The sequence below is a fragment of the Psittacula echo genome, assembly GCF_963264785.1.
Source record: "Psittacula echo genome assembly, chromosome: 2".
Lineage (NCBI taxonomy): Eukaryota > Metazoa > Chordata > Aves > Psittaciformes > Psittacidae > Psittacula > Psittacula echo.
This window is the reverse complement of record NC_137737.1, coordinates 161,258,585-161,284,413: the sequence shown is the minus strand read 5'-3', so window position 1 is coordinate 161,284,413 and position 25,829 is coordinate 161,258,585. Positions and strand designations below refer to the sequence as shown.

The window sequence follows — 25,829 nt, the reverse complement described above, 5'->3', positions numbered from 1 at the left end:
TCCAACCCCTGCCCCGGGCAGGGACCCCTTCCACTGGAGCAGGGTGCTCCAAGCCCCTGTGTCCAACCTGGCCTTGAACACTGCCAGGGATGGGGCAGCCACAGCTTCTCTGGGCACCCTGTGCCAGCGCCTCAGCACCCTCACAGGGAAGAGCTTCTGCCTAAGAGCTCAGCTCAGTCTCCCCTCGGGCAGGTTCAAGCCATTCCCCTTGGCCTGTCCCTGCCTCCCTTGTCCCAAGCCCCGCTCCGGGTTTCCTGGAGCCCCTTTCTGCTCTCCAGGCCGGAGCCGGTTTTAGCCTGGCATTCCTCCTGTCTCCAGGAGAGGCCAGTCCTCCTCTTCGGATGGAGGCACTGAGACAGGCGAAGCCCTCAGCACCACGAGAGGAGTTCTATGGGAACCGCAGAACCACCTGGGCTGGAAAAGACCTTTAAGATCCTCTGGTCCTGCCCTCCAGAGCAGCACGAGCTCTTCTGGCCCTTAGTTTCTTGCTCCTTGCTGTGAGCTGGGCCAGCTCAGGGGTAAATCCCAGCTCTGCAGCACGCGGAGGTCCCTTAGGGGTGCTGGATATGGGGAATGCTGCTCCATGACTGCTCCCTCTCGGATGCAGGTTTCGCCCGGGACCACAGGGATGAGATGGTGGAGGGGCTGAAGGCTCTGAAGCAAGGCCTGGAGGAGCCCGACTTCACCGTCCTCTTCCACACCTGCAACAACATGGCCATGGTAAGTGCAGGGTGAGCCCAGCCTGGCCGTGGGCTCTGCAGGGGCTGCAGTGGCACCTGCAGAGGACATGGTGCCTCTCAGGGTGCTCAGAGGATCTCAGCCCCATGGGGAGGCTGATGGTGCCCTCTTTGGGTGTCGGTGCCCTCTTTGGGTGTCAGTGCCCCACAGGGATGTCAACGCACACAGGGACTCCTGCCTGGCTCGGTTGTGGCTACAGTGTGGCCCTTCCCAGGTCTGATGGACAGCCTGAGCTCCAGGTTATCCAGTGGTGCTGATGGCACCATCAGCGTGGAGCTGATATCATCTTGTATCCTTCAGGGCTATGGCCTGACCCTTGCTCCCCTCCATTATGGAATCATAGAATCATGATGGTTTGGGTGGGAAAGGACTTTAAAGCCATTCCTCCTCCTCCCATCCCTGCCTCCCTTGTCCCAAGCCCCTCTCCAGGTTCCCTGCAGCCCCTTTAGGCCTTGGAGCTGCTCTCAGGTCTCCCCTTCAGGAGCCTTCTCTTCCCCAGGCTGCCCCAGCCCAGCTCTCCCAGCCTGGCTCCAGGGCAGGGCTGCTCCAGGCACTCGCTCCAGCAGCTCCACGTCCCCCTTGCATTGAGGACCCCAGAGCTGCACGCAGGATCCAAGTGGGGTCCCACGAGAGCATCGCCACTGGTGTGTGCTCTCCTGCGGGCTCCAAGGACATTGCTCCATTGCCCAGTGGCACCGATGGAGCCTCCGTGGTGCTCACCTCCTGCTGTGCTCCCTGCAGGTGGTGGGGAAGCGCATCCCTCCGGACCAGCTCCTGAGCCTCCTGCTTGCCCTGTTCGAGGGGCTGGTGGATCCCGACAGGAACTGCTCCCGAGCAGCCACCGTCATCATCAACTCCCTGCTCAAGGAGCGCGGAGCAGTGCTGCAGGAGAAGGTGAACTCTTGGCCTTGGGCAGGGGAGAGGCAGCTCCAGCCAGGTCTTGGTGCCTCCCATGGGGCTGTAGCCTTCCCCCAGGTGTAGCCCCATAGATTCCCACTGGCAGCTCCAGTGCTGATTTGCTGGACCTTCTGTTAAGGGCTGGGATGCTCCAGAAGGCTCAAGGCCTTGGCAGGAGTGGGGTATTCAGCACAGAGAAGGGTCCATCTCTGATGGAACGCAGGAGATGTTTAACCCCTGTATCAGCCATGGCTGTTGCAGGCCAGAGGAACGCTTGCCCCAAGGCCAGGTTGGACACAGGGGCTTGGAGCACCCTGCTCCAGTGGAAGGGGTCCCTGCCCAGGGCAGGGGTTGGAGCTGGAGGAGCTTTAAGCTCCCTTCATCCCAACCCATTCCATGATCCCATGATTCTGTGGGTGCTGTCACTTCTCCTTTCCCATGTCCCACCCTCTCCTCCACTGGGGAGCTGTGGTGGCCCCGCTCTGCTCTCAGGGTGAGGAGTTCGCTCCAGGAGGGCTGAGGCTCCCGGGAAACCTTCCCAAGCTCCCTGGGGCTCCGGGCCTGGGAACCGGCTCTGGAAGCTGCAGGAGGAGGCTTCTGTGTCCAATCCCCCCCTTGGGGCTGAGCGCCCCTTCCCCTGCAGTGATGGGAATCCCGAGGGCTGCAGCTGCTCCCTGGGCCTGCGCAGGCACCAGAGCTCCCGCTCCAGCCCTTGCTCCCTCTTCTCCTCTCTCCATGTGGGATTGCTCCCAGTTCCATGACTCCCATCAGGATCGGATCCAGCGCAGGTCCTGGAACCTGGGCCGATGCTGAGCCTGGGAGCCGGTGGGGCAGGGATGTGCTATGGGCTGTGCTCTGCTCCTCAGCTCCCTCTGCCTCAGGGTGTGCTCCACAGCCCAGCCAGGGCTGCGACATCTCCCTGCATCCGGCTCCAGCCCTGCTGAGGGCTCTGCTCACTGAGCATCCCGCATGGCTCCGGGGCTGAGGTTGGGTGCTGAGGCTAGGGCTTAGCACAGGGGCCTTGCAGGAGGCTGGGGCTGGGGGAGGATGCTCCTGGCTGCATCCTCTGAGCCCTTGCAGTACCCTGCAGCCTCCTCCATCCTCATCTTCCAAGGCGGGGAAGGATCCTGTGCTTCCAGTGAGGTCTGGCAGCGGTTCCACATGTCCCCAGTGAGCAGGGACATCCCTCCCATGGGAAGATGAAGGCTCTGCCTGGTGTCCTGCCCACCCGTGTTGTCTTCTCAAGTCTCATTGCCTGCCTGGGCTGCCTGAGGGGATGGGACACGCGTGTCCTGGCTGCAGGGACTGTCCTGACCGTGACACTGAGTGCTCAGCATCAGTCATGGAGTCAGCCAGGGGGGAAAACCCCGTTAAGCTCTCCCAGTCCAACCGTTCCCAGTGCTGCCGGGGCCACCCCTACCCCATGGCACTGAGGCCTCGTCTCCAGGGGGTGTGAGCTCTTGCAGGGCCAGTGACTGCAGCCCTGCCCTGGGCAGCCTGTTCCAATGCCTGAGCACCCTCTGGGGCAGGAATTGTTCCTCAGCTCCATCTAAACCTGCCCTGGTGCAGCTTGAGGCCGGTTCCTCTTGTCCCATCCCTTGTTCCTTGAGAGCAGAGCCCAGCCCCTCCTGGCTCCATCCTCCTCTCAGGCACTTGCAGGGAGCGATCAGGTCCCCCCTGAGCCTTCTGTTCTCCATGTGAACCCCCCAGGTCCCTCAGCCCTTCCCCATCACCCCTGTGCCCCAGGCCCTGCACCAGCTCCATTGCCCTTCTCTGGCCCTGCTCCAGCACCTCCATGTCTCTCTTGCAGTGAGGGGCCCACAACCGGACACAGGATGTCCCAGTGCTCAGCCTGGTGCCTCTGTCCCTTCTTCCCGCAGGTCCCCGACATCATGAGCATCATCCACAGCAAGCTGGAAGAGGTGGATGAGGAGCACATCCGCAAGGCTGCCCAGCAGACCGTTTATATCCTGGCCTCCCAGCACAAGAGCATGGTGGTGTCCAGCCTGCTGGGCTCTGCGCTGCCCTTCGACAGGTCCTGCCTTGCTCCTCAGGGTGATCCAGCACCCGCACGTGCTCTCGTGGTCCTGGCCTTTGGCACAGCTTTGCCCTAAGCTGTGGTTAAGCTCTGGCGCCTCACACCAGTGATCGGATCCAGCTGGAATTCCCCTGTGGAGCAGCGTGGCCGCCTGCAGCCGGAGCTGCCTTCCAGGGGGGAATTGCTGGGCAGCAAAGCTGGCTCCGGAGAGCCGAGCGTGGCACCTTGGGGTGCTCAGGGCTGCTTTGTGGGGCAGGTCTCGTCCTCCCGGGCTGCTGAGTTGGTGCCAGCCCCAGGCTGAGCCTTGAGCAGTTGTGGCTGCCCCGTCCCTGGCAGTGCTCAAGGCCAGGTTGGACACAGGGGCTTGGAGCACCCTGCTCCAGTGGAAGGGGTCCCTGCCCGGGCAGCGGTTGGGGCTGGAGGAGCTTTAAGGTCCCTTCAACCCAACCCAATCGGTTCCTGTCCTGTGTGACACGGTGACGCGCTCCTCGCCCTTGTTCTGGTGTGGTTGTGATGGGACCAAAGTGTTCCCTGGCTCAGGGAGGGATCCGGTGCTCACCTGTACAGCACCCGGTGCCAAAGCTCCCTCCCTTCCCTCCTGTTCTCTCCTCCAGCCACACATGCACCATGTGGAGGTCCCTGGCCACCGAGCCCGCCCTCACCTCGCAGATCCTGGAGCAGCTCCTGGAGAAGGTGAACAGGGATGTGCCATACAAGGAGAGCAAAGGCTTCCTGCTGGGCAGTGGCTTGGAGCGCATCGCCACCCCTCTGCCCCTGGCTGTGAGTATCCCGCTGCGGTGCCCCCCCATCCCAGCCCCATGGAGGGTCCCATTCCCCACACCTGGAACGCTTCCCTTGTTCCCTTGGCTCAGGAAGGGGGTTGCCAGGCTCTGGGAATAACGCCTCGCTCTGTAATGCCTGTTAGAGCCAAGGCACTGGCTCGTAAAAGCCTCTCAGGTGCCGGTCCCCGAGGGAGAGCGCTTTGCATCTGATCCCTCCTAAAGCTGGAGTCAGCTTGGCAGCTCCCCCGAGCCAGCTGTGCGAGCTTCCTCCTGCTGCAGCTGCTGTGCAATGGGCTCCCCTCCCGCTCCGTGCTGCTCCTACCCCTCTGCACTCTTCACATTGCCCCAGTGGGGCACCGGTGCAGCCATTGCGTGTGCGTTGTCCTCCTGCCCCGAAAACACGAGCTCAGGGATCTGCTCATCCTTCCCCAAGGGCAAGGTCCAAAGCTCCCCTGGCCGGGAATACTGAGCTTCCCAAGGAGCGGCTCCAGGAGAGCTGCGGTGCGATGTGGAGGGGGTATGCTGGGGGTAGAGAGGGTCCTGGAGTGATTTGGGTTGAAGGAGCCCTAAAGCTCCTCCAGCTCCAAACCCTGCAACAGGCAGGGACCCCTTCCACTGGAGCAGGTTGCTCCAAGCCCCTGTGTCCAACCTGGCCTTGAGCACTGCCAGGGATGGGGCAGACCCAGCATCTCCATTTAACCCATTCGAGCATCCCAGCACCCTCATGGGGAAGAACATCCTGAGATCCAATCTCAGCCTCCCCTCTGTCAGGTTGAATCCGTTGCCCCTCGTCCTGTCCCTCCATCCCCTGTCAAAGCCCCTCTCTGACACTTCACTTTGCTGCTCTCGCTGCTGCAGGCAGCACAGGCCCCTCGGTTATTTACTAACAGCTCCCAGCCTGGTGTGGGAGATCCCTGCTAAGCCTCCTGCCCCGCTCCCCATCTCTCTCCGCAGGCCACATGTGCTCTGTATGAGATCATGTCTGCGCCGGAGGCCGGGCCAGCGGTGCTGGGGCTCTACGCGCCGCTGTTTGTGACCCTCCTGCTGCGCCTCAGCTGCTCCGTGGGTGTCCAGCTCCCGAAGAGCCTGCAGAGCAGGGAGAGGAGGAGCAGCAGCAGCCAGGGCCCCGCGCCCCGCAGCCTCCAGCCCTGCAGGTACCCAGCCCAGGGCAGCCCTGTGGGGCTGGGACGGCCCCGGAGCAGCGGGTGCTGAGCATGGGGAGGGAAGCACAGGCACGGAGCCTGCAGGCGACAGCTTCAACCTGCTGTGTGTGACAGCTTGAGCTCTGCTGTGGGTGACAGCGTGAGCCCTGCTGTGGGTGACAGCTTGAGCTCTGCTGTGGGTGACAGCTTCAACCTGCTGTGGGTGACAGCGTGAGCTCTGCTGTGGGTGACAGCCTGAGCTCTGCTGTGGGTGACAGCCTGAGCTCTGCTGTGGGTGACAGCGTGAGCCCTGCTGTGGGTGACAGCCTGAGCCCTGCTGTGGGTGACAGCCTGAGCCCTGCTGTGGGTGACAGCCTGAGCTCTGCTGTGGGTGACAGCCTGAGCCCTGCTGTGGGTGACAGCTTCAACCTGCTGTGGGTGACAGCCTGAGCCCTGCTGTGAGTGACAGCCTGAGCCGTGCTGTGAGTGACAGCCTGAGCCCTGCTGTGGGTGACAGCCTGAGCTCTGCTGTGGGTGACAGCCTGAGCCCTGCTGTGGGTGACAGCTTCAACCTGCTGTGGGTGACAGCCTGAGCCCTGCTGTGAGTGACAGCCTGAGCCCTGCTGTGAGTGACAGCCTGAGCTCTGCTGTGGGTGACAGCCTGAGCCCTGCTGTGGGTGACAGCGTGAGCCCTGCTGTGGGTGACAGCTTGAGCTCTGCTGTGGGTGACAGCTTGAGCCCTGCTGTGGGTGACAGCCTGAGCCCTGCTGTGAGTGACAGCTTCAACCTGCTGTGGGTGACAGCCTGAGCCCTGTTGTGGGTGACAGCCTGAGCCCTGCTGTGGGTGACAGCCTGACCCCTGCTGTGAGTGACAGCCTGAGCTCTGCTGTGGGTGACAGCCTGAGCCCTGCTGTGAGTGACAGCCTGAGACCTGCTGTGGGTGACAGCCTGACCCCTGCTGTGAGTGACAGCCTGAGCCCTGCTGTGAGTGACAGCCTGAGCTCTGCTGTGAGTGACAGCCTGAGCTCTGCTCTGAGTGACAGCCTGAGCCCTGCTGTGAGTGACAGCCTGAGCCCTGCTGTGGGTGACAGCCTGAGCTCTGCTGTGAGTGACAGCCTGAGCCCTGCTGTGGGTGACAGCCTGAGCTCTGCTGTGAGTGACAGCCTGAGCCCTGCTGTGGGTGACAGCCTGAGCTCTGCTGTGAGTGACAGCCTGAGCCCTGCTGTGGGTGACAGCCTGAGCCCTGCTGTGAGTGACAGTCTGAGCCCTGCTGTGAGTGACAGCTTCAACCTGCTGTGGGTGACAGCCTGAGCTCTGATGTGATTGACAGCCTGAGCCCTGCTGTGGGTGACAGCCTGAGCTCTGCTGTGAGTGACAGCCTGAGCCCTGCTGTGGGTGACAGCCTGAGCTCTGCTGTGAGTGACAGCCTGAGCCCTGCTGTGAGTGACAGCCTGAGCTCTGCTGTGGGTGACAGCCTAAGCCCTGCTGTGGGTGACAGCCTGAGCCCTGCTGTGAGTGACAGCTTCAACCTGCTGTGAGTGACAGCCTGAGCTCTGCTGTGAGTGACAGCCTAAGCTCTGCTGTGAGTGACAGCCTGACCCCTGCTGTGAGTGACAGCCTCAGCCCTGCTGTAGGTGACAGCCTGAGCCCTGCTGTGAGTGACAGCTTCAACCTGCTGTGGGTGACAGCCTGAGCCCTGCTGTGAGTGACAGCCTGAGCCCTTTTGTGGGTGACAGCCTGAGCTCTGCTGTGAGTGACAGCCTGAGCCCTGCTGTGAGTGACAGCCTGAGCCCTGCTGTGGGTGACAGCCTGAGCCCTGTTGTGGGTGACAGCATGAGCCCTGCTGTGAGTGACAGCCTGAGCCCTGCTGTGAGTGACAGCCTGAGCCCTGCTGTGGGTGACAGCCTGAGCCCTGTTGTGGGTGACAGCCTGAGCCCTGCTGTGGGTGACAGCCTGAGCCCTGCTGTGGGTGACAGCCTGAGCCCTGCTGTGAGTGACAGCCTGAGCCCTGCTGTGAGTGACAGCCTGAGCCCTGCTGTGAGTGACAGCCTGAGCCCTGTTGTGGGTGACAGCCTGAGCTCTGCTGTGAGTGACAGCCTGAGCCCTGCTGTGAGTGACAGCCTGAGCCCTGCTGTGGGTGACAGCCTGAGCCCTGCTGTGAGTGACAGTCTGAGCCCTGCTGTGAGTGACAGCTTCAACCTGCTGTGGGTGACAGCCTGAGCTCTGCTGTGAGTGACAGCCTGAGCCCTGCTGTGAGTGACAGCCTGAGCTCTGCTGTGAGTGACAGCCTGAGCCCTGCTGTGAGTGACAGCCTGAGCCCTGCTGTGGGTGACAGCCTGAGCCCTGCTGTGAGTGACAGCCTGAGCTCTGCTGTGGGTGACAGCCTGAGCCCTGCTGTGGGTGACAGCTTCAACCTGCTGTGGGTGACAGCCTGAGCCCTGCTGTTGGTGACAGCTTCAACCTGCTGTGAGTGACAGCCTGAGCCCTGCTGTGAGTGACAGCCTGAGCCCTGCTGTTGGTGACAGCTTCAACCTGCTGTGAGTGACAGCCTGAGCCCTGCTGTGAGTGACAGCCTGAGCTCTGCTGTGGGTGAAAGCCTGAGCCCTGCTGTGGGTGACAGCCTGAGCCCTGCTGTGAGTGACAGCCTGAGCCCTGCAGTGGGTGACAGCCTGAGCCCTGCTGTGAGTGACAGGCTGAGCCCTGCTGTGGGTGACAGCCTGAGCCCTGCTGTGGGTGACAGCCTGAGCCCTGCTCTGAGTGACAGCCTGAGCCCTGCTGTGAGTGACAGTCTGAGCCCTGCTGTGGGTGACAGCCTGAGCCCTGCTGTGAGTGACAGCCTGAGACCTGCTGTGGGTGACAGCTTCAACCTGCTGTGGGTGACAGCTTCAACCTGCTGTGGGTGACAGCCTGAGCCCTGCTGTGGGTGACAGCTTCAACCTGCTGTGGGTGACAGCCTGAGCCCTGCTGTGAGTGATAGCCTGAGCCCTGCTGTGGGTGACAGCCTGAGCCCTGCTGTGGGTGACAGCCTGAGCTCTGCTGTGGGTGACAGCCTGAGCCCTGCTGTGGGTGACAGCCTGAGCCCTGCTGTGAGTGACAGCCTGAGCTCTGCTGTGGGTGACAGCCTGAGCCCTGCTGTGAGTGACAGCCTGAGCCCTGCTGTGGGTGACAGCCTGAGCCCTGCTGTGGGTGACAGCCTGAGCCCTGCTCTGAGTGACAGCCTGAGCCCTGCTGTGAGTGACAGCCTGAGCCCTGCTGTGGGTGACAGCCTGAGCCCTGCTGTGGGTGACAGCTTCAACCTGCTGTGGGTGACAGCCTCAGCTCTGCTGTGAGTGACAGCCTGAGCCCTGCTGTGGGTGACAGCCTGAGCCCTGCTGTGGGTGACAGCCTGAGCCCTGCTGTGAGTGACAGCCTGAGCCCTGCTGTGGGTGACAGCCTGAGCCCTGCTGTGAGTGACAGTCTGAGCCCTGCTGTGAGTGACAGTCTGAGCCCTGCTGTGGGTGACAGCCTGAGCCCTGCTGTGAGTGACAGCCTGAGCCCTGCTGTGGGTGACAGCTTCAACCTGCTGTGGGTGACAGCTTCAACCTGCTGTGGGTGACAGCTTCAACCTGCTGTGGGTGACAGCTTCAACCTGCTGTTGGTGACAGCCTGAGCCCTGCTGTGAGTGACAGCCTGAGCCCTGCTGTGGGTGACAGCCTGAGCCCTGCTGTGGGTGACAGCCTGAGCCCTGCTGTGGGTGACAGCCTGAGCCCTGCTGTGAGTGACAGCCTGAGCCCTGCTGTGGGTGACAGCCTGAGCCCTGCTGTGAGTGACAGCCTGAACCCTGCTGTGGGTGACAGCCTGAGCTCTGCTGTGAGTGACAGCCTGAGCCCTGCTGTGGGTGACAGCCTGAGCCCTGCTGTGAGTGACAGCCTGAGCCCTGCTGTGAGTGACAGCCTGAGCCCTGCTGTGAGTGACAGCCCGAGCCCTGCTCTGAGTGACAGCCTGAGCCCTGCTGTGAGTGACAGCCTGAGCCCTGCTGTGGGTGACAGCCTGAGCCCTGCTGTGAGTGACAGCCTGAGCCCTGCTGTGGGTGACAGCCTGAGCCCTGCTGTGGGTGACAGCCTGAGCTCTGCTGTGGGTGACAGCCTGAGCCCTGCTGTGGGTGACAGCCTGAGCTCTGCTATGGGTGACAGCCTGAGCCCTGTTGTGAGTGACAGCCTGAGCCCTGCTGTGGGTGACAGCCTGAGCCCTGCTGTGGGTGACAGCCTGAGCCCTGCTGTGAGTGACAGCCTGAGCCCTGCTGTGAGTGACAGCCTGAGCCCTGCTGTGGGTGACAGCCTGAGCTCTGCTGTGGGTGACAGCCTGAGCCCTGCTGTGGGTGACAGCCTGAGCTCTGCTATGGGTGACAGCCTGAGCCCTGTTGTGAGTGACAGCCTGAGCCCTGCTGTGGGTGACAGCCTGAGCCCTGCTGTGGGTGACAGCCTGAGCCCTGCTGTGAGTGACAGCCTGAGCCCTGCTGTGAGTGACAGCCTGAGCCCTGCTGTGGGTGACAGCCTGAGCCCTGCTGTGGGTGACAGCTTCAACCTGCTGTGGGTGACAGCCTGAGCTCTGCTGTGAGTGACAGCCTGAGCCCTGCTGTGAGTGACAGCCTGAGCCCTGCTGTGAGTGACAGCCTGAGCCCTGCTGTGAGTGACAGCGTAAGCCCTGCTGTGAGTGACAGCCTGAGCCCTGTTGTGGGTGACAGCCTGAGCCCTGCTGTGAGTGACAGCCTGAGCTCTGCTGTGAGTGACAGCCTGAGCTCTGCTGTGAGTGACAGCCTGAGCCCTGCTGTGAGTGACAGCCTGAGCTCTGCTGTGGGTGACAGCCTGAGCTCTGCTGTGGGTGACAGCCTGAGCCCTGCTGTGAGTGACAGCCTGAGCCCTGCTGTGGGTGACAGCCTGAGCCCTGCTGTGAGTGACAGCCTGAGCTCTGCTGTGAGTGACAGCCTGAGCTCTGCTGTGGGTGACAGCCTGAGCCCTGCTGTGAGTGACAGCCTGAGCCCTGCTGTGGGTGACAGCCTGAGCCCTGCTGTGGGTGACAGTCTGAGCCCTGCTGTGAGTGACAGCTTCAACCTGCTGTGGGTGACAGCCTGAGCCCTGCTGTGAGTGACAGCCTGAGCTCTGCTGTGAGTGACAGCCTGAGCCCTGCTGTGGGTGACAGCCTGAGCCCTGCTGTGAGTGACAGCCTGAGCTCTCCTGTGAGTGACAGCCTGAGCCCTGCTGTGAGTGACAGCCTGAGCCCTGCTGTGGGTGACAGCCTGAGCCCTGCTGTGAGTGACAGCTTCAACCTGCTGTGGGTGACAGCCTGAGCCCTGCTGTGAGTGACAGCCTGAGCCCTGCTGTGAGTGACAGCCTGAGCTCTGCTGTGGGTGACAGCTTCAACCTGCTGTGAGTGACAGCCTGAGCCCTGCTGTGAGTGACAGCCTGAGCCCTGCTGTGAGTGACAGCCTGAGCTCTGCTGTGGGTGACAGCCTGAGCCCTGTTGTGGGTGACAGCCTGAGCCCTGCTGTGGGTGACAGCCTGAGCCCTGCTGTGAGTGACAGCCTGAGCCCTGCTGTGGGTGACAGCCTGAGCCCTGCTGTGAGTGACAGCCTGAGCCCTGCTGTGAGTGACAGCCTGAGCCCTGCTGTGAGTGACAGCCTGAGCCCTGCTGTGGGTGACAGCTTCAACCTGCTGTGGGTGACAGCCTGAGCCCTGCTGTGGGTGACAGCCTGAGCCCTGCTGTGGGTGACAGCCTGAGCCCTGCTGTGAGTGACAGCCTGAGCCCTGCTGTGGGTGACAGCTTCAACCTGCTGTGAGTGACAGCCTGAGCCCTGCTGTGGGTGACAGCCTGAGCTCTGCTGTGGGTGACAGCCTGAGCTCGGCTGTGGGTGACAGCCTGAGCTCTGCTGTGGGTGACAGCCTGAGCCCTGCTGTGAGTGACAGCCTGAGCTCTGCTGTGATTGACAGCCTGAGCTCTGCTGTGGGTGACAGCCTGAGCCCTGCTCTGAATGACAGCCTGAGCCCTGCTGTGGGTGACAGCTTCAACCTGCTGTGGGTGACAGCTTCAACCTGCTGTGGGTGACAGCCTGAGCCCTTCTGTGGGTGACAGCTTCAACCTGCTGTGGGTGACAGCCTGAGCCCTGCTGTGAGTGACAGCCTGAGCCCTGCTGTGGGTGACAGCCTGAGCCCTGCTGTGGGTGACAGCCTGAGCCCTGCTGTGGGTGACAGCCTGAGCCCTGCTGTGAGTGACAGCCTGAGCCCTGCTGTGGGTGACAGCCTGAGCCCTGCTGTGGGTGACAGCCTGAGCCCTGCTGTGAGTGACAGCCTGAGCCCTGCTGTGGGTGACAGCCTGAGCTCTGCTGTGAGTGACAGCCTGAGCCCTGCTGTGGGTGACAGACTGAGCCCTGCTATGAGTGACAGCCTGAGCCCTGCTGTGGGTGACAGCCTGAGCTCTGCTGTGAGTGACAGCCTGAGCCCTGCTGTGAGTGACAGCCCGAGCCCTGCTCTGAGTGACAGCCTGAGCCCTGCTGTGGGTGACAGCCTGAGCCCTGCTGTGGGTGACAGCCTGAGCCCTGCTGTGAGTGACAGCATGAGATCTGCTGTGAGTGACAGCCTGAGCTCTGCTATGGGTGACAGCCTGAGCCCTGCTGTGGGTGACAGCCTGAGCCCTGCTGTGGGTGACAGCCTGAGCTCTGCTGTGGGTGACAGCCTGAGCTCTGCTATGGGTGACAGCCTGAGCCCTGTTGTGAGTGACAGCCTGAGCCCTGCTGTGGGTGACAGCCTGAGCCCTGCTGTGAGTGACAGCCTGAGCCCTGCTGTGAGTGACAGCCTGAGCCCTGCTGTGGGTGACAGCCTGAGCCCTGCTGTGGGTGACAGCCTGAGCCCTGCTGTGGGTGACAGCCTGAGCTCTGCTATGGGTGACAGCCTGAGCCCTGTTGTGAGTGACAGCCTGAGCCCTGCTGTGGGTGACAGCCTGAGCCCTGCTGTGGGTGACAGCCTGAGCCCTGCTGTGAGTGACAGCCTGAGCCCTGCTGTGAGTGACAGCCTGAGCCCTGCTGTGGGTGACAGCCTGAGCCCTGCTGTGGGTGACAGCTTCAACCTGCTGTGGGTGACAGCCTCAGCTCTGCTGTGAGTGACAGCCTGAGCCCTGCTGTGAGTGACAGCCTGAGCCCTGCTTTGAGTGACAGCCTGAGCCCTGCTGTGAGTGACAGCCTGAGCCCTGCTGTGAGTGACAGCGTAAGCCCTGCTGTGAGTGACAGCCTGAGCCCTGCTGTGGGTGACAGCCTGAGCCCTGCTGTGAGTGACAGCCTGAGCTCTGCTGTGAGTGACAGCCTGAGCTCTGCTGTGAGTGACAGCCTGAGCCCTGCTGTGAGTGACAGCCTGAGCTCTGCTGTGGGTGACAGCCTGAGCCCTGCTGTGAGTGACAGCCTGAGCCCTGTTGTGGGTGACAGCCTGAGCTCTGCTGTGAGTGACAGCCTGAGCCCTGCTGTGAGTGACAGCCTGAGCCCTGCTGTGGGTGACAGCCTGAGCCCTGCTGTGAGTGACAGCCTGAGCTCTGCTGTGAGTGACAGCCTGAGCTCTGCTGTGGGTGACAGCCTGAGCCCTGCTGTGAGTGACAGCCTGAGCCCTGCTGTGAGTGACAGCCTGAGCCCTGCTGTGGGTGACAGTCTGAGCCCTGCTGTGAGTGACAGCTTCAACCTGCTGTGGGTGACAGCCTGAGCCCTGCTGTGAGTGACAGCCTGAGCCCTGCTGTGAGTGACAGCCTGAGCCCTGCTGTGGGTAACAGCCTGAGCCCTGCTGTGAGTGACAGCCTGAGCTCTCCTGTGAGTGACAGCCTGAGCCCTGCTGTGAGTGACAGCCTGAGCCCTGCTGTGGGTGACAGCCTGAGCCCTGCTGTGAGTGACAGCTTCAACCTGCTGTGAGTGACAGCCTGAGCCCTGCTGTGAGTGACAGCCTGAGCCCTGCTGTGAGTGACAGCCTGAGCTCTGCTGTGGGTGACAGCTTCAACCTGCTGTGAGTGACAGCCTGAGCTCTGCTGTGAGTGACAGCCTGAGCCCTGCTGTGAGTGACAGCCTGAGCTCTGCTCTGGGTGACAGCCTGAGCCCTGTTGTGGGTGACAGCCTGAGCCCTGCTGTGGGTGACAGCCTGAGCCCTGCTGTGAGTGACAGCCTGAGCCCTGCTGTGAGTGACAGCCTGAGCTCTGTTGTGGGTGACAGTCTGAGCCCTGCTGTGGGTGACAGCCTAAGCCCTGCTGTGAGTGACAGCCTGAGCCCTGCTGTGGGTGACAGCTTCAACCTGCTGTGGGTGACAGCCTGAGCCCTGCTGTGGGTGACAGCTTCAACCTGCTGTGGGTGACAGCCTGAGCCCTCCTGTGAGTGACAGCCTGAGCCCTGCTGTGGGTGACAACTTCAACCTGCTGTGAGTGACAGCCTGAGCTCTGCTGTGAGTGACAGCCTGAGCTCTGCTGTGGGTGACAGCCTGAGCCCTGCTGTGAGTGACAGCCTGAGCCCTGCTGTGGGTGACAGTCTGAGCCCTGCTGTGAGTGACAGCTTCAACCTGCTGTGGGTGACAGCCTGAGCCCTGCTGTGAGTGACAGCCTGAGCCCTGCTGTGAGTGACAGCCTGAGCCCTGCTGTGGGTAACAGCCTGAGCCCTGCTGTGAGTGACAGCCTGAGCTCTCCTGTGAGTGACAGCCTGAGCCCTGCTGTGAGTGACAGCCTGAGCCCTGCTGTGGGTGACAGCCTGAGCCCTGCTGTGAGTGACAGCCTGAGCTCTGCTGTGAGTGACAGCCTGAGCCCTGCTGTGAGTGACAGCCTGAGCCCTGCTGTGAGTGACAGCCTGAGCTCTGCTGTGGGTGACAGCTTCAACCTGCTGTGAGTGACAGCCTGAGCTCTGCTGTGAGTGACAGCCTGAGCCCTGCTGTGAGTGACAGCCTGAGCTCTGCTCTGGGTGACAGCCTGAGCCCTGTTGTGGGTGACAGCCTGAGCCCTGCTGTGGGTGACAGCCTGAGCCCTGCTGTGAGTGACAGCCTGAGCCCTGCTGTGAGTGACAGCCTGAGCTCTCTTGTGGGTGACAGTCTGAGCCCTGCTGTGGGTGACAGCCTAAGCCCTGCTGTGAGTGACAGCCTGAGCCCTGCTGTGAGTGACAGCCTGAGCCCTGCTGTGGGTGACAGCTTCAACCTGCTGTGGGTGACAGCCTGAGCCCTGCTGTGGGTGACAGCCTGAGCCCTGCTGTGGGTGACAGCCTGAGCCCTCCTGTGAGTGACAGCCTGAGCCCTGCTGTGGGTGACAGCTTCAACCTGCTGTGGGTGACAGCGTGAGCTCTGCTGTGGGTGACAGCCTGAGCTCTGCTGTGGGTGACAGCCTGAGCTCTGCTGTGGGTGACAGCGTGAGCCCTGCTGTGGGTGACAGCCTGAGCCCTGCTGTGGGTGACAGCCTGAGCCCTGCTGTGGGTGACAGCCTGAGCTCTGCTGTGGGTGACAGCCTGAGCCCTGCTGTGGGTGACAGCTTCAACCTGCTGTGGGTGACAGCCTGAGCCCTGCTGTGAGTGACAGCCTGAGCTCTGCTGTGGGTGACAGCCTGAGCCCTGCTGTGGGTGACAGCCTGAGCCCTGCTGTGGGTGACAGCCTGAGCTCTGCTGTGGGTGACAGCCTGAGCCCTGCTGTGGGTGACAGCTTCAACCTGCTGTGGGTGACAGCCTGAGCCCTGCTGTGAGTGACAGCCTGAGCCGTGCTGTGAGTGACAGCCTGAGCCCTGCTGTGGGTGACAGCCTGAGCTCTGCTGTGGGTGACAGCCTGAGCCCTGCTGTGGGTGACAGCTTCAACCTGCTGTGGGTGACAGCCTGAGCCCTGCTGTGAGTGACAGCCTGAGCCCTGCTGTGAGTGACAGCCTGAGCTCTGCTGTGGGTGACAGCCTGAGCCCTGCTGTGGGTGACAGCGTGAGCCCTGCTGTGGGTGACAGCTTGAGCTCTGCTGTGGGTGACAGCTTGAGCCCTGCTGTGGGTGACAGCCTGAGCCCTGCTGTGAGTGACAGCTTCAACCTGCTGTGGGTGACAGCCTGAGCCCTGTTGTGGGTGACAGCCTGAGCCCTGCTGTGGGTGACAGCCTGACCCCTGCTGTGAGTGACAGCCTGAGCTCTGCTGTGGGTGACAGCCTGAGCCCTGCTGTGAGTGACAGCCTGAGACCTGCTGTGGGTGACAGCCTGACCCCTGCTGTGAGTGACAGCCTGAGCCCTGCTGTGAGTGACAGCCTGAGCTCTGCTGTGAGTGACAGCCTGAGCTCTGCTCTGAGTGACAGCCTGAGCCCTGCTGTGAGTGACAGCCTGAGCCCTGCTGTGGGTGACAGCCTGAGCTCTGCTGTGAGTGACAGCCTGAGCCCTGCTGTGGGTGACAGCCTGAGCTCTGCTGTGAGTGACAGCCTGAGCCCTGCTGTGGGTGACAGCCTGAGCTCTGCTGTGGGTGACAGCCTGAGCCCTGCTGTGGGTGACAGCCTGAGCCCTGCTGTGAGTGACAGTCTGAGCCCTGCTGTGAGTGACAGCTTCAACCTGCTGTGGGTGACAGCCTGAGCTCTGATGTGATTGACAGCCTGAGCCCTGCTGTGGGTGACAGCCTGAGCTCTGCTGTGAGTGACAGCCTGAGCCCTGCTGTGGGTGACAGCCTGAGCTCTGCTGTGAGTGACAGCCTGAGCCCTGCTGTGAGTGACAGCCTGAGCTCTGCTGTGGGTGACAGCCTAAGCCCTGCTGTGGGTGACAGCCTGAGCCCTGCTGTGAGTGACAGCTTCAACCTGCTGTGAGTGACAGCCTGAGCTCTGCTGTGAGTGACAGCCTAAGCTCTGCTGTGAGTGACAGCCTGACCCCTGCTGTGAGTGACAGCCTCAGCCCTGCTGTAGGTGACAGCCTGAGCCCTGCTGTGAGTGACAGCTTCAACCTGCTGTGGGTGACAGCCTGAGCTCTGATGTGATTGACAGCCTGAGCCCTGTTGTGGGTGACAGCCTGAGCCCTGCTGTGGGTGACAGCCTGAGCTCTGCTGTGGGTGACAGCCTGAGCCCTGCTGTGAGTGACAGCCTGAGCCCTGCTGTGAGTGACAGCCTGAGCCCTGCTGTGAGTGACAGCCTGAGCCCTGTTGTGGGTGACAGCCTGAGCTCTGCTGTGAGTGACAGCCTGAGCCCTGCTGTGAGTGACAGCCTGAGCCCTGCTGTGGGTGACAGCCTGAGCCCTGCTGTGAGTGACAGTCTGAGCCCTGCTGTGAGTGACAGCTTCAACCTGCTGTGGGTGACAGCCTGAGCTTTGCTGTGAGTGACAGCCTGAGCCCTGCTGTGAGTGACAGCCTGAGCTCTGCTGTGAGTGACAGCCTGAGCCCTGCTGTGAGTGACAGCCTGAGCCCTGCTGTGGGTGACAGCCTGAGCCCTGCTGTGAGTGACAGCCTGAGCTCTGCTGTGGGTGACAGCCTGAGCCCTGCTGTGGGTGACAGCTTCAACCTGCTGTGGGTGACAGCCTGAGCCCTGCTGTGGGTGACAGCTTCAACCTGCTGTGAGTGACAGCCTGAGCCCTGCTGTGAGTGACAGCCTGAGCTCTGCTGTTGGTGAAAGCCTGAGCCCTGCTGTGGGTGACAGCCTGAGCCCTGCTGTGAGTGACAGCCTGAGCCCTGCAGTGGGTGACAGCCTGAGCCCTGCTGTGAGTGACAGTCTGAGCCCTGCTGTGAGTGACAGTCTGAGCCCTGCTGTGGGTGACAGCCTGAGCCCTGCTGTGAGTGACAGCCTGAGACCTGCTGTGGGTGACAGCTTCAACCTGCTGTGGGTGACAGCTTCAACCTGCTGTGGGTGACAGCCTGAGCCCTGCTGTGGGTGACAGCTTCAACCTGCTGTGGGTGACAGCCTGAGCCCTGCTGTGGGTGACAGCCTGAGCCCTGCTGTGGGTGACAGCCTGAGCCCTGCTGTGGGTGACAGCCTGAGCTCTGCTGTGGGTGACAGCCTGAGCCCTGCTGTGGGTGACAGCCTGAGCCCTGCTGTGAGTGACAGCCTGAGCTCTGCTGTGGGTGACAGCCTGAGCCCTGCTGTGAGTGACAGCCTGAGCCCTGCTGTGGGTGACAGCCTGAGCCCTGCTGTGGGTGACAGCCTGAGCCCTGCTCTGAGTGACAGCCTGAGCCCTGCTCTGAGTGACAGCCTGAGCCCTGCTGTGAGTGACAGCCTGAGCCCTGCTGTGGGTGACAGCCTGAGCCCTGCTGTGGGTGACAGCTTCAACCTGCTGTGGGTGACAGCCTCAGCTCTGCTGTGAGTGACAGCCTGAGCCCTGCTGTGGGTGACAGCCTGAGCCCTGCTGTGGGTGACAGCCTGAGCCCTGCTGTGGGTGACAGCCTGAGCCCTGCTGTGGGTGACAGCCTGAGCCCTGCTGTGAGTGACAGCCTGAGCCCTGCTGTGAGTGACAGCCTGAGCCCTGCTGTGGGTGACAGCCTGAGCCCTGCTGTGAGTGACAGCCTGAACCCTGCTGTGGGTGACAGCCTGAGCTCTGCTGTGAGTGACAGCCTGAGCCCTGCTGTGGGTGACAGCCTGAGCCCTGCTGTGAGTGACAGCCTGAGCCCTGCTGTGGGTGACAGCCTGAGCTCTGCTGTGAGTGACAGCCTGAGCCCTGCTGTGAGTGACAGCCCGAGCCCTGCTCTGAGTGACAGCCTGAGCCCTGCTGTGAGTGACAGCCTGAGCCCTGCTGTGGGTGACAGCCTGAGCCCTGCTGTGAGTGACAGCCTGAGCCCTGCTGTGGGTGACAGCCTGAGCCCTGCTGTGGGTGACAGCCTGAGCTCTGCTGTGGGTGACAGCCTGAGCCCTGCTGTGGGTGACAGCCTGAGCTCTGCTATGGGTGACAGCCTGAGCCCTGTTGTGAGTGACAGCCTGAGCCCTGCTGTGGGTGACAGCCTGAGCCCTGCTGTGGGTGACAGCCTGAGCCCTGCTGTGAGTGACAGCCTGAGCCCTGCTGTGAGTGACAGCCTGAGCCGTGCTGTGGGTGACAGCCTGAGCCCTGCTGTGGGTGACAGCTTCAACCTGCTGTGGGTGACAGCCTGAGCTCTGCTGTGAGTGACAGCCTGAGCCCTGCTGTGAGTGACAGCCTGAGCCTTGCTCTGAGTGACAGCCTGAGCCCTGCTGTGAGTGACAGCGTAAGCCCTGCTGTGAGTGACAGCCTGAGCCCTGCTGTGAGTGACAGCCTGAGCCCTGTTGTGGGTGACAGCCTGAGCCCTGCTGTGAGTGACAGCCTGAGCTCTGCTGTGAGTGACAGCCTGAGCTCTGCTGTGAGTGACAGCCTGAGCCCTGCTGTGAGTGACAGCCTGAGCTCTGCTGTGGGTGACAGCCTGAGCTCTGCTGTGGGTGACAGCCTGAGCCCTGCTGTGAGTGACAGCCTGAGCCCTGCTGTGGGTGACAGCCTGAGCCCTGCTGTGAGTGACAGCCTGAGCTCTGCTGTGAGTGACAGCCTGAGCTCTGCTGTGGGTGACAGCCTGAGCCCTGCTGTGAGTGACAGCCTGAGCCCTGCTGTGGGTGACAGCCTGAGCCCTGCTGTGGGTGACAGTCTGAGCCCTGCTGTGAGTGACAGCTTCAACCTGCTGTGGGTGACAGCCTGAGCCCTGCTGTGAGTGACAGCCTGAGCTCTGCTGTGAGTGACAGCCTGAGCCCTGCTGTGGGTGACAGCCTGAGCCCTGCTGTGAGTGACAGCCTGAGCTCTCCTGTGAGTGACAGCCTGAGCCCTGCTGTGAGTGACAGCCTGAGCCCTGCTGTGAGTGACAGCCTGAGCCCTGCTGTGGGTGACAGCCTGAGCCCTGCTGTGAGTGACAGCCTGAGCTCTGCTGTGAGTGACAGCCTGAGCCCTGCTGTGGGTGACAGCCTGAGCCCTGCTGTGAGTGACAGCCTGAGCTCTCCTGTGAGTGACAGCCTGAGCCCTGCTGTGGGTGACAGCCTGAGCCCTGCTGTGAGTGACAGCTTCAACCTGCTGTGGGTGACAGCCTGAGCCCTGCTGTGAGTGACAGCCTGAGCCCTGCTGTGAGTGACAGCCTGAGCTCTGCTGTGGGTGACAGCTTCAACCTGCTGTGAGTGACAGCCTGAGCCCTGCTGTGAGTGACAGCCTGAGCCCTGCTGTGAGTGACAGCCTGAGCTCTGCTGTGGGTGACAGCCTGAGCCCTGTTGTGGGTGACAGCCTGAGCCCTGCTGTGGGTGACAGCCTGAGCCCTGCTGTGAGTGACAGCCTGAGCCCTGCTGTGGGTGACAGCCTGAGCCCTGCTGTGAGTGACAGCCTGAGCCCTGCTGTGAGTGACAGCCTGAGCCCTGCTGTGGGTGACAGCTTCAACCTGCTGTGGGTGACAGCCTGAGCCCTGCTGTGGGTGACAGCCTGAGCCCTGCTGTGAGTGACAGCCTGAGCCCTGCTGTGGGTGACAGCCTGAGCCCTGCTGTGAGTGACAGCCTGAGCCCTGCTGTGGGTGACAGCCTGAGCCCTGCTGTGAGTGACAGCCTGAGCCCTGCTGTGAGTGACAGCCTGAGCCCTGCTGTGAGTGACAGCCTGAGCCCTGCTGTGGGTGACAGCTTCAACCTGCTGTGGGTGACAGCCTGAGCCCTCCTGTGAGTGACAGCCTGAGCCCTGCTGTGGGTGACAGCTTCAACCTGCTGTGAGTGACAGCCTGAGCCCTGCTGTGGGTGACAGCCTGAGCTCTGCTGTGGGTGACAGCCTGAGCTAGGCTGTGGGTGACAGCCTGAGCTCTGCTGTGGGTGACAGCCTGAGCCCTGCTGTGAGTGACAGCCTGAGCTCTGCTGTGATTGACAGCCTGAGCTCTGCTGTGGGTGACAGCCTGAGCCCTGCTCTGAATGACAGCCTGAGCCCTGCTGTGGCTGACAGCTTCAACCTGCTGTGGGTGACAGCTTCAACCTGCTGTGGGTGACAGCCTGAGCCCTTCTGTGGGTGACAGCTTCAACCTGCTGTGGGTGACAGCCTGAGCCCTGCTGTGAGTGACAGCCTGAGCCCTGCTGTGGGTGACAGCCTGAGCCCTGCTGTGGGTGACAGCCTGAGCCCTGCTGTGGGTGACAGCCTGAGCCCTGCTGTGGGTGACAGCCTGAGCCCTGCTGTGGGTGACAGCCTGAGCCCTGCTGTGGGTGACAGCCTGAGCCCTGCTGTGAGTGACAGCCTGAGCCCTGCTGTGGGTGACAGCCTGAGCTCTGCTGTGAGTGACAGCCTGAGCCCTGCTGTGGGTGACAGACTGAGCCCTGCTATGAGTGACAGCCTGAGCCCTGCTGTGGGTGACAGCCTGAGCTCTGCTGTGAGTGACAGCCTGAGCCCTGCTGTGGGTGACAGCCTGAGCCCTGCTATGAGTGACAGCCTGAGCCCTGCTGTGGGTGACAGCCTGAGCTCTGCTGTGGGTGACAGCCTGAGCCCTGCTGTGAGTGACAGCCCGAGCCCTGCTCTGAGTGACAGCCTGAGCCCTGCTGTGAGTGACAGCCTGAGCCCTGCTGTGGGTGACAGCCTGAGCTCTGCTGTGAGTGACAGCCTGAGCCCTGTTGTGGGTGACAGCCTGAGCTCTGCTGTGAGTGACAGCCTGAGCCCTGCTGTGAGTGACAGCCTGAGCCCTGCTGTGGGTGACAGCCTGAGCCCTGCTGTGAGTGACAGTCTGAGCCCTGCTGTGAGTGACAGCTTCAACCTGCTGTGGGTGACAGCCTGAGCTTTGCTGTGAGTGACAGCCTGAGCCCTGCTGTGAGTGACAGCCTGAGCTCTGCTGTGAGTGACAGCCTGAGCCCTGCTGTGAGTGACAGCCTGAGCCCTGCTGTGGGTGACAGCCTGAGCCCTGCTGTGAGTGACAGCCTGAGCTCTGCTGTGGGTGACAGCCTGAGCCCTGCTGTGGGTGACAGCTTCAACCTGCTGTGGGTGACAGCCTGAGCCCTGCTGTGGGTGACAGCTTCAACCTGCTGTGAGTGACAGCCTGAGCCCTGCTGTGAGTGACAGCCTGAGCTCTGCTGTGGGTGAAAGCCTGAGCCCTGCTGTGGGTGACAGCCTGAGCCCTGCTGTGAGTGACAGCCTGAGCCCTGCAGTGGGTGACAGCCTGAGCCCTGCTGTGAGTGACAGTCTGAGCCCTGCTGTGAGTGACAGTCTGAGCCCTGCTGTGGGTGACAGCCTGAGCCCTGCTGTGAGTGACAGCCTGAGACCTGCTGTGGGTGACAGCTTCAACCTGCTGTGGGTGACAGCTTCAACCTGCTGTGGGTGACAGCCTGAGCCCTGCTGTGGGTGACAGCTTCAACCTGCTGTGGGTGACAGCCTGAGCCCTGTTGTGGGTGACAGCCTGAGCCCTGCTGTGAGTGACAGCCTGAGCTCTGCTGTGAGTGACAGCCTGAGCTCTGCTGTGAGTGACAGCCTGAGCCCTGCTGTGAGTGACAGCCTGAGCTCTGCTGTGGGTGACAGCCTGAGCTCTGCTGTGGGTGACAGCCTGAGCCCTGCTGTGAGTGACAGCCTGAGCCCTGCTGTGGGTGACAGCCTGAGCCCTGCTGTGAGTGACAGCCTGAGCTCTGCTGTGAGTGACAGCCTGAGCTCTGCTGTGGGTGACAGCCTGAGCCCTGCTGTGAGTGACAGCCTGAGCCCTGCTGTGGGTGACAGCCTGAGCCCTGCTGTGGGTGACAGTCTGAGCCCTGCTGTGAGTGACATCTTCAACCTGCTGTGAGTGACAGCCTGAGCTCTGCTGTGAGTGACAGCCTGAGCCCTGCTGTGGGTGACAGCCTGAGCCCTGCTGTGAGTGACAGCCTGAGCTCTCCTGTGAGTGACAGCCTGAGCCCTGCTGTGAGTGACAGCCTGAGCCCTGCTGTGAGTGACAGCCTGAGCCCTGCTGTGGGTGACAGCCTGAGCCCTGCTGTGAGTGACAGCCTGAGCTCTGCTGTGAGTGACAGCCTGAGCCCTGCTGTGGGTGACAGCCTGAGCCCTGCTGTGAGTGACAGCCTGAGCTCTCCTGTGAGTGACAGCCTGAGCCCTGCTGTGGGTGACAGCCTGAGCCCTGCTGTGAGTGACAGCTTCAACCTGCTGTGGGTGACAGCCTGAGCCCTGCTGTGAGTGACAGCCTGAGCCCTGCTGTGAGTGACAGCCTGAGCTCTGCTGTGGGTGACAGCTTCAACCTGCTGTGAGTGACAGCCTGAGCCCTGCTGTGAGTGACAGCCTGAGCCCTGCTGTGAGTGACAGCCTGAGCTCTGCTGTGGGTGACAGCCTGAGCCCTGTTGTGGGTGACAGCCTGAGCCCTGCTGTGGGTGACAGCCTGAGCCCTGCTGTGAGTGACAGCCTGAGCCCTGCTGTGGGTGACAGCCTGAGCCCTGCTGTGAGTGACAGCCTGAGCCCTGCTGTGAGTGACAGCCTGAGCCCTGCTGTGAGTGACAGCCTGAGCCCTGCTGTGGGTGACAGCTTCAACCTGCTGTGGGTGACAGCCTGAGCCCTGCTGTGGGTGACAGCCTGAGCCCTGCTGTGAGTGACAGCCTGAGCCCTGCTGTGGGTGACAGCCTGAGCCCTGCTGTGAGTGACAGCCTGAGCCCTGCTGTGAGTGACAGCCTGAGCCCTGCTGTGAGTGACAGCCTGAGCCCTGCTGTGGGTGACAGCTTCAACCTGCTGTGGGTGACAGCCTGAGCCCTCCTGTGAGTGACAGCCTGAGCCCTGCTGTGGGTGACAGCCTGAGCTCTGCTGTGAGTGACAGCCTGAGCCCTGTTGTGGGTGACAGCCTGAGCTCTGCTGTGAGTGACAGCCTGAGCCCTGCTGTGAGTGACAGCCCGAGCCCTGCTCTGAGTGACAGCCTGAGCCCTGCTGTGAGTGACAGCCTGAGCCCTGCTGTGGGTGACAGCCTGAGCCCTGCTGTGGGTGACAGCCTGAGCCCTGCTGTGAGTGACAGCCTGAGCCCTGCTGTGGGTGACAGCTTCAACCTGCTGTGGGTGACAGCCTGAGCCCTGCTGTGAGTGACAGCCTGAGCTCTGCTGTGAGTGACAGCCTGAGCTCTGCTGTGGGTGACAGCCTGAGCCCTGCTGTGAGTGACAGCCTGAGCCCTGCTGTGGGTGACAGCCTGAGCCCTGCTGTGGGTGACAGTCTGAGCCCTGCTGTGAGTGACAGCTTCAACCTGCTGTGAGTGACAGCCTGAGCTCTGCTGTGAGTGACAGCCTGAGCCCTGCTGTGGGTGACAGCCTGAGCCCTGCTGTGAGTGACAGCCTGAGCTCTCCTGTGAGTGACAGCCTGAGCCCTGCTGTGAGTGACAGCCTGAGCCCTGCTGTGAGTGACAGCCTGAGCCCTGCTGTGGGTGACAGCCTGAGCCCTGCTGTGAGTGACAGCCTGAGCTCTGCTGTGAGTGACAGCCTGAGCCCTGCTGTGGGTGACAGCCTGAGCCCTGCTGTGAGTGACAGCCTGAGCTCTCCTGTGAGTGACAGCCTGAGCCCTGCTGTGGGTGACAGCCTGAGCCCTGCTGTGGGTGACAGCTTCAACCTGCTGTGGGTGACAGCCTGAGCCCTGCTGTGGGTGACAGCCTGAGCCCTGCTGTGAGTGACAGCCTGAGCCCTGCTGTGGGTGACAGCCTGAGCCCTGCTGTGAGTGACAGCCTGAGCCCTGCTGTGAGTGACAGCCTGAGCCCTGCTGTGAGTGACAGCCTGAGCCCTGCTGTGGGTGACAGCTTCAACCTGCTGTGGGTGACAGCCTGAGCCCTCCTGTGAGTGACAGCCTGAGCCCTGCTGTGGGTGACAGCCTGAGCTCTGCTGTGAGTGACAGCCTGAGCCCTGTTGTGGGTGACAGCCTGAGCTCTGCTGTGAGTGACAGCCTGAGCCCTGCTGTGAGTGACAGCCCGAGCCCTGCTCTGAGTGACAGCCTGAGCCCTGCTGTGAGTGACAGCCTGAGCCCTGCTGTGGGTGACAGCCTGAGCCCTGCTGTGGGTGACAGCCTGAGCCCTGCTGTGAGTGACAGCCTGAGCCCTGCTGTGGGTGACAGCCTGAGCCCTGCTGTGAGTGACAGCCTGAGCCCTGCTGTGAGTGACAGCCTGAGCCCTGCTGTGAGTGACAGCCTGAGCCCTGCTGTGGGTGACAGCTTCAACCTGCTGTGGGTGACAGCCTGAGCCCTGCTGTGGGTGACAGCCTGAGCCCTGCTGTGAGTGACAGCCTGAGCCCTGCTGTGGGTGACAGCCTGAGCCCTGCTGTGAGTGACAGCCTGAGCCCTGCTGTGGGTGACAGCCTGAGCCCTGCTGTGAGTGACAGCCTGAGCCCTGCTGTGAGTGACAGCCTGAGCCCTGCTGTGAGTGACAGCCTGAGCCCTGCTGTGGGTGACAGCTTCAACCTGCTGTGGGTGACAGCCTGAGCCCTCCTGTGAGTGACAGCCTGAGCCCTGCTGTGGGTGACAGCTTCAACCTGCTGTGAGTGACAGCCTGAGCCCTGCTGTGGGTGACAGCCTGAGCTCTGCTGTGGGTGACAGCCTGAGCTAGGCTGTGGGTGACAGCCTGAGCTCTGCTGTGGGTGACAGCCTGAGCCCTGCTGTGAGTGACAGCCTGAGCTCTGCTGTGATTGACAGCCTGAGCTCTGCTGTGGGTGACAGCCTGAGCCCTGCTCTGAATGACAGCCTGAGCCCTGCTGTGGCTGACAGCTTCAACCTGCTGTGGGTGACAGCTTCAACCTGCTGTGGGTGACAGCCTGAGCCCTTCTGTGGGTGACAGCTTCAACCTGCTGTGGGTGACAGCCTGAGCCCTGCTGTGAGTGACAGCCTGAGCCCTGCTGTGGGTGACAGCCTGAGCCCTGCTGTGGGTGACAGCCTGAGCCCTGCTGTGGGTGACAGCCTGAGCCCTGCTGTGGGTGACAGCCTGAGCCCTGCTGTGGGTGACAGCCTGAGCCCTGCTGTGGGTGACAGCCTGAGCCCTGCTGTGAGTGACAGCCTGAGCTCTGCTGTGGGTGACAGCCTGAGCTCTGCTGTGAGTGACAGCCTGAGCCCTGCTGTGGGTGACAGACTGAGCCCTGCTATGAGTGACAGCCTGAGCCCTGCTGTGGGTGACAGCCTGAGCTCTGCTGTGAGTGACAGCCTGAGCCCTGCTGTGAGTGACAGCCCGAGCCCTGCTCTGAGTGACAGCCCGAGCCCTGCTGTGAGTGACAGCCTGAGCCCTGCTGTGGGTGACAGCCTGAGCTCTGCTGTGAGTGACAGCCTGAGCCCTGTTGTGGGTGACAGCCTGAGCTCTGCTGTGAGTGACAGCCTGAGCCCTGCTGTGAGTGACAGCCTGAGCCCTGCTGTGGGTGA

The 25,829-nt window shown here is 62.4% G+C and overlaps 1 protein-coding gene across 8 annotated transcripts in view; it reads left to right on the top strand.

Annotated features, from left to right (window-relative positions):
- MROH1 (maestro heat like repeat family member 1) overlaps positions 1-25,829 on the top strand; it is an 87,889-nt gene that overhangs the window by 29,503 nt on the left and 32,557 nt on the right. For all 8 annotated transcript variants that reach the window (XM_080639605.1, XM_080639604.1, XM_080639603.1 and 5 more), the window contains 5 exons: positions 608-720; positions 1,480-1,632; positions 3,516-3,670; positions 4,288-4,453; positions 5,410-5,609. In XM_080639605.1, coding sequence (XP_080495731.1) covers positions 608-720; positions 1,480-1,632; positions 3,516-3,670; positions 4,288-4,453; positions 5,410-5,609 — 787 coding nt within the window. The remainder of the gene's footprint in view (positions 1-607; positions 721-1,479; positions 1,633-3,515; positions 3,671-4,287; positions 4,454-5,409; positions 5,610-25,829) is intronic.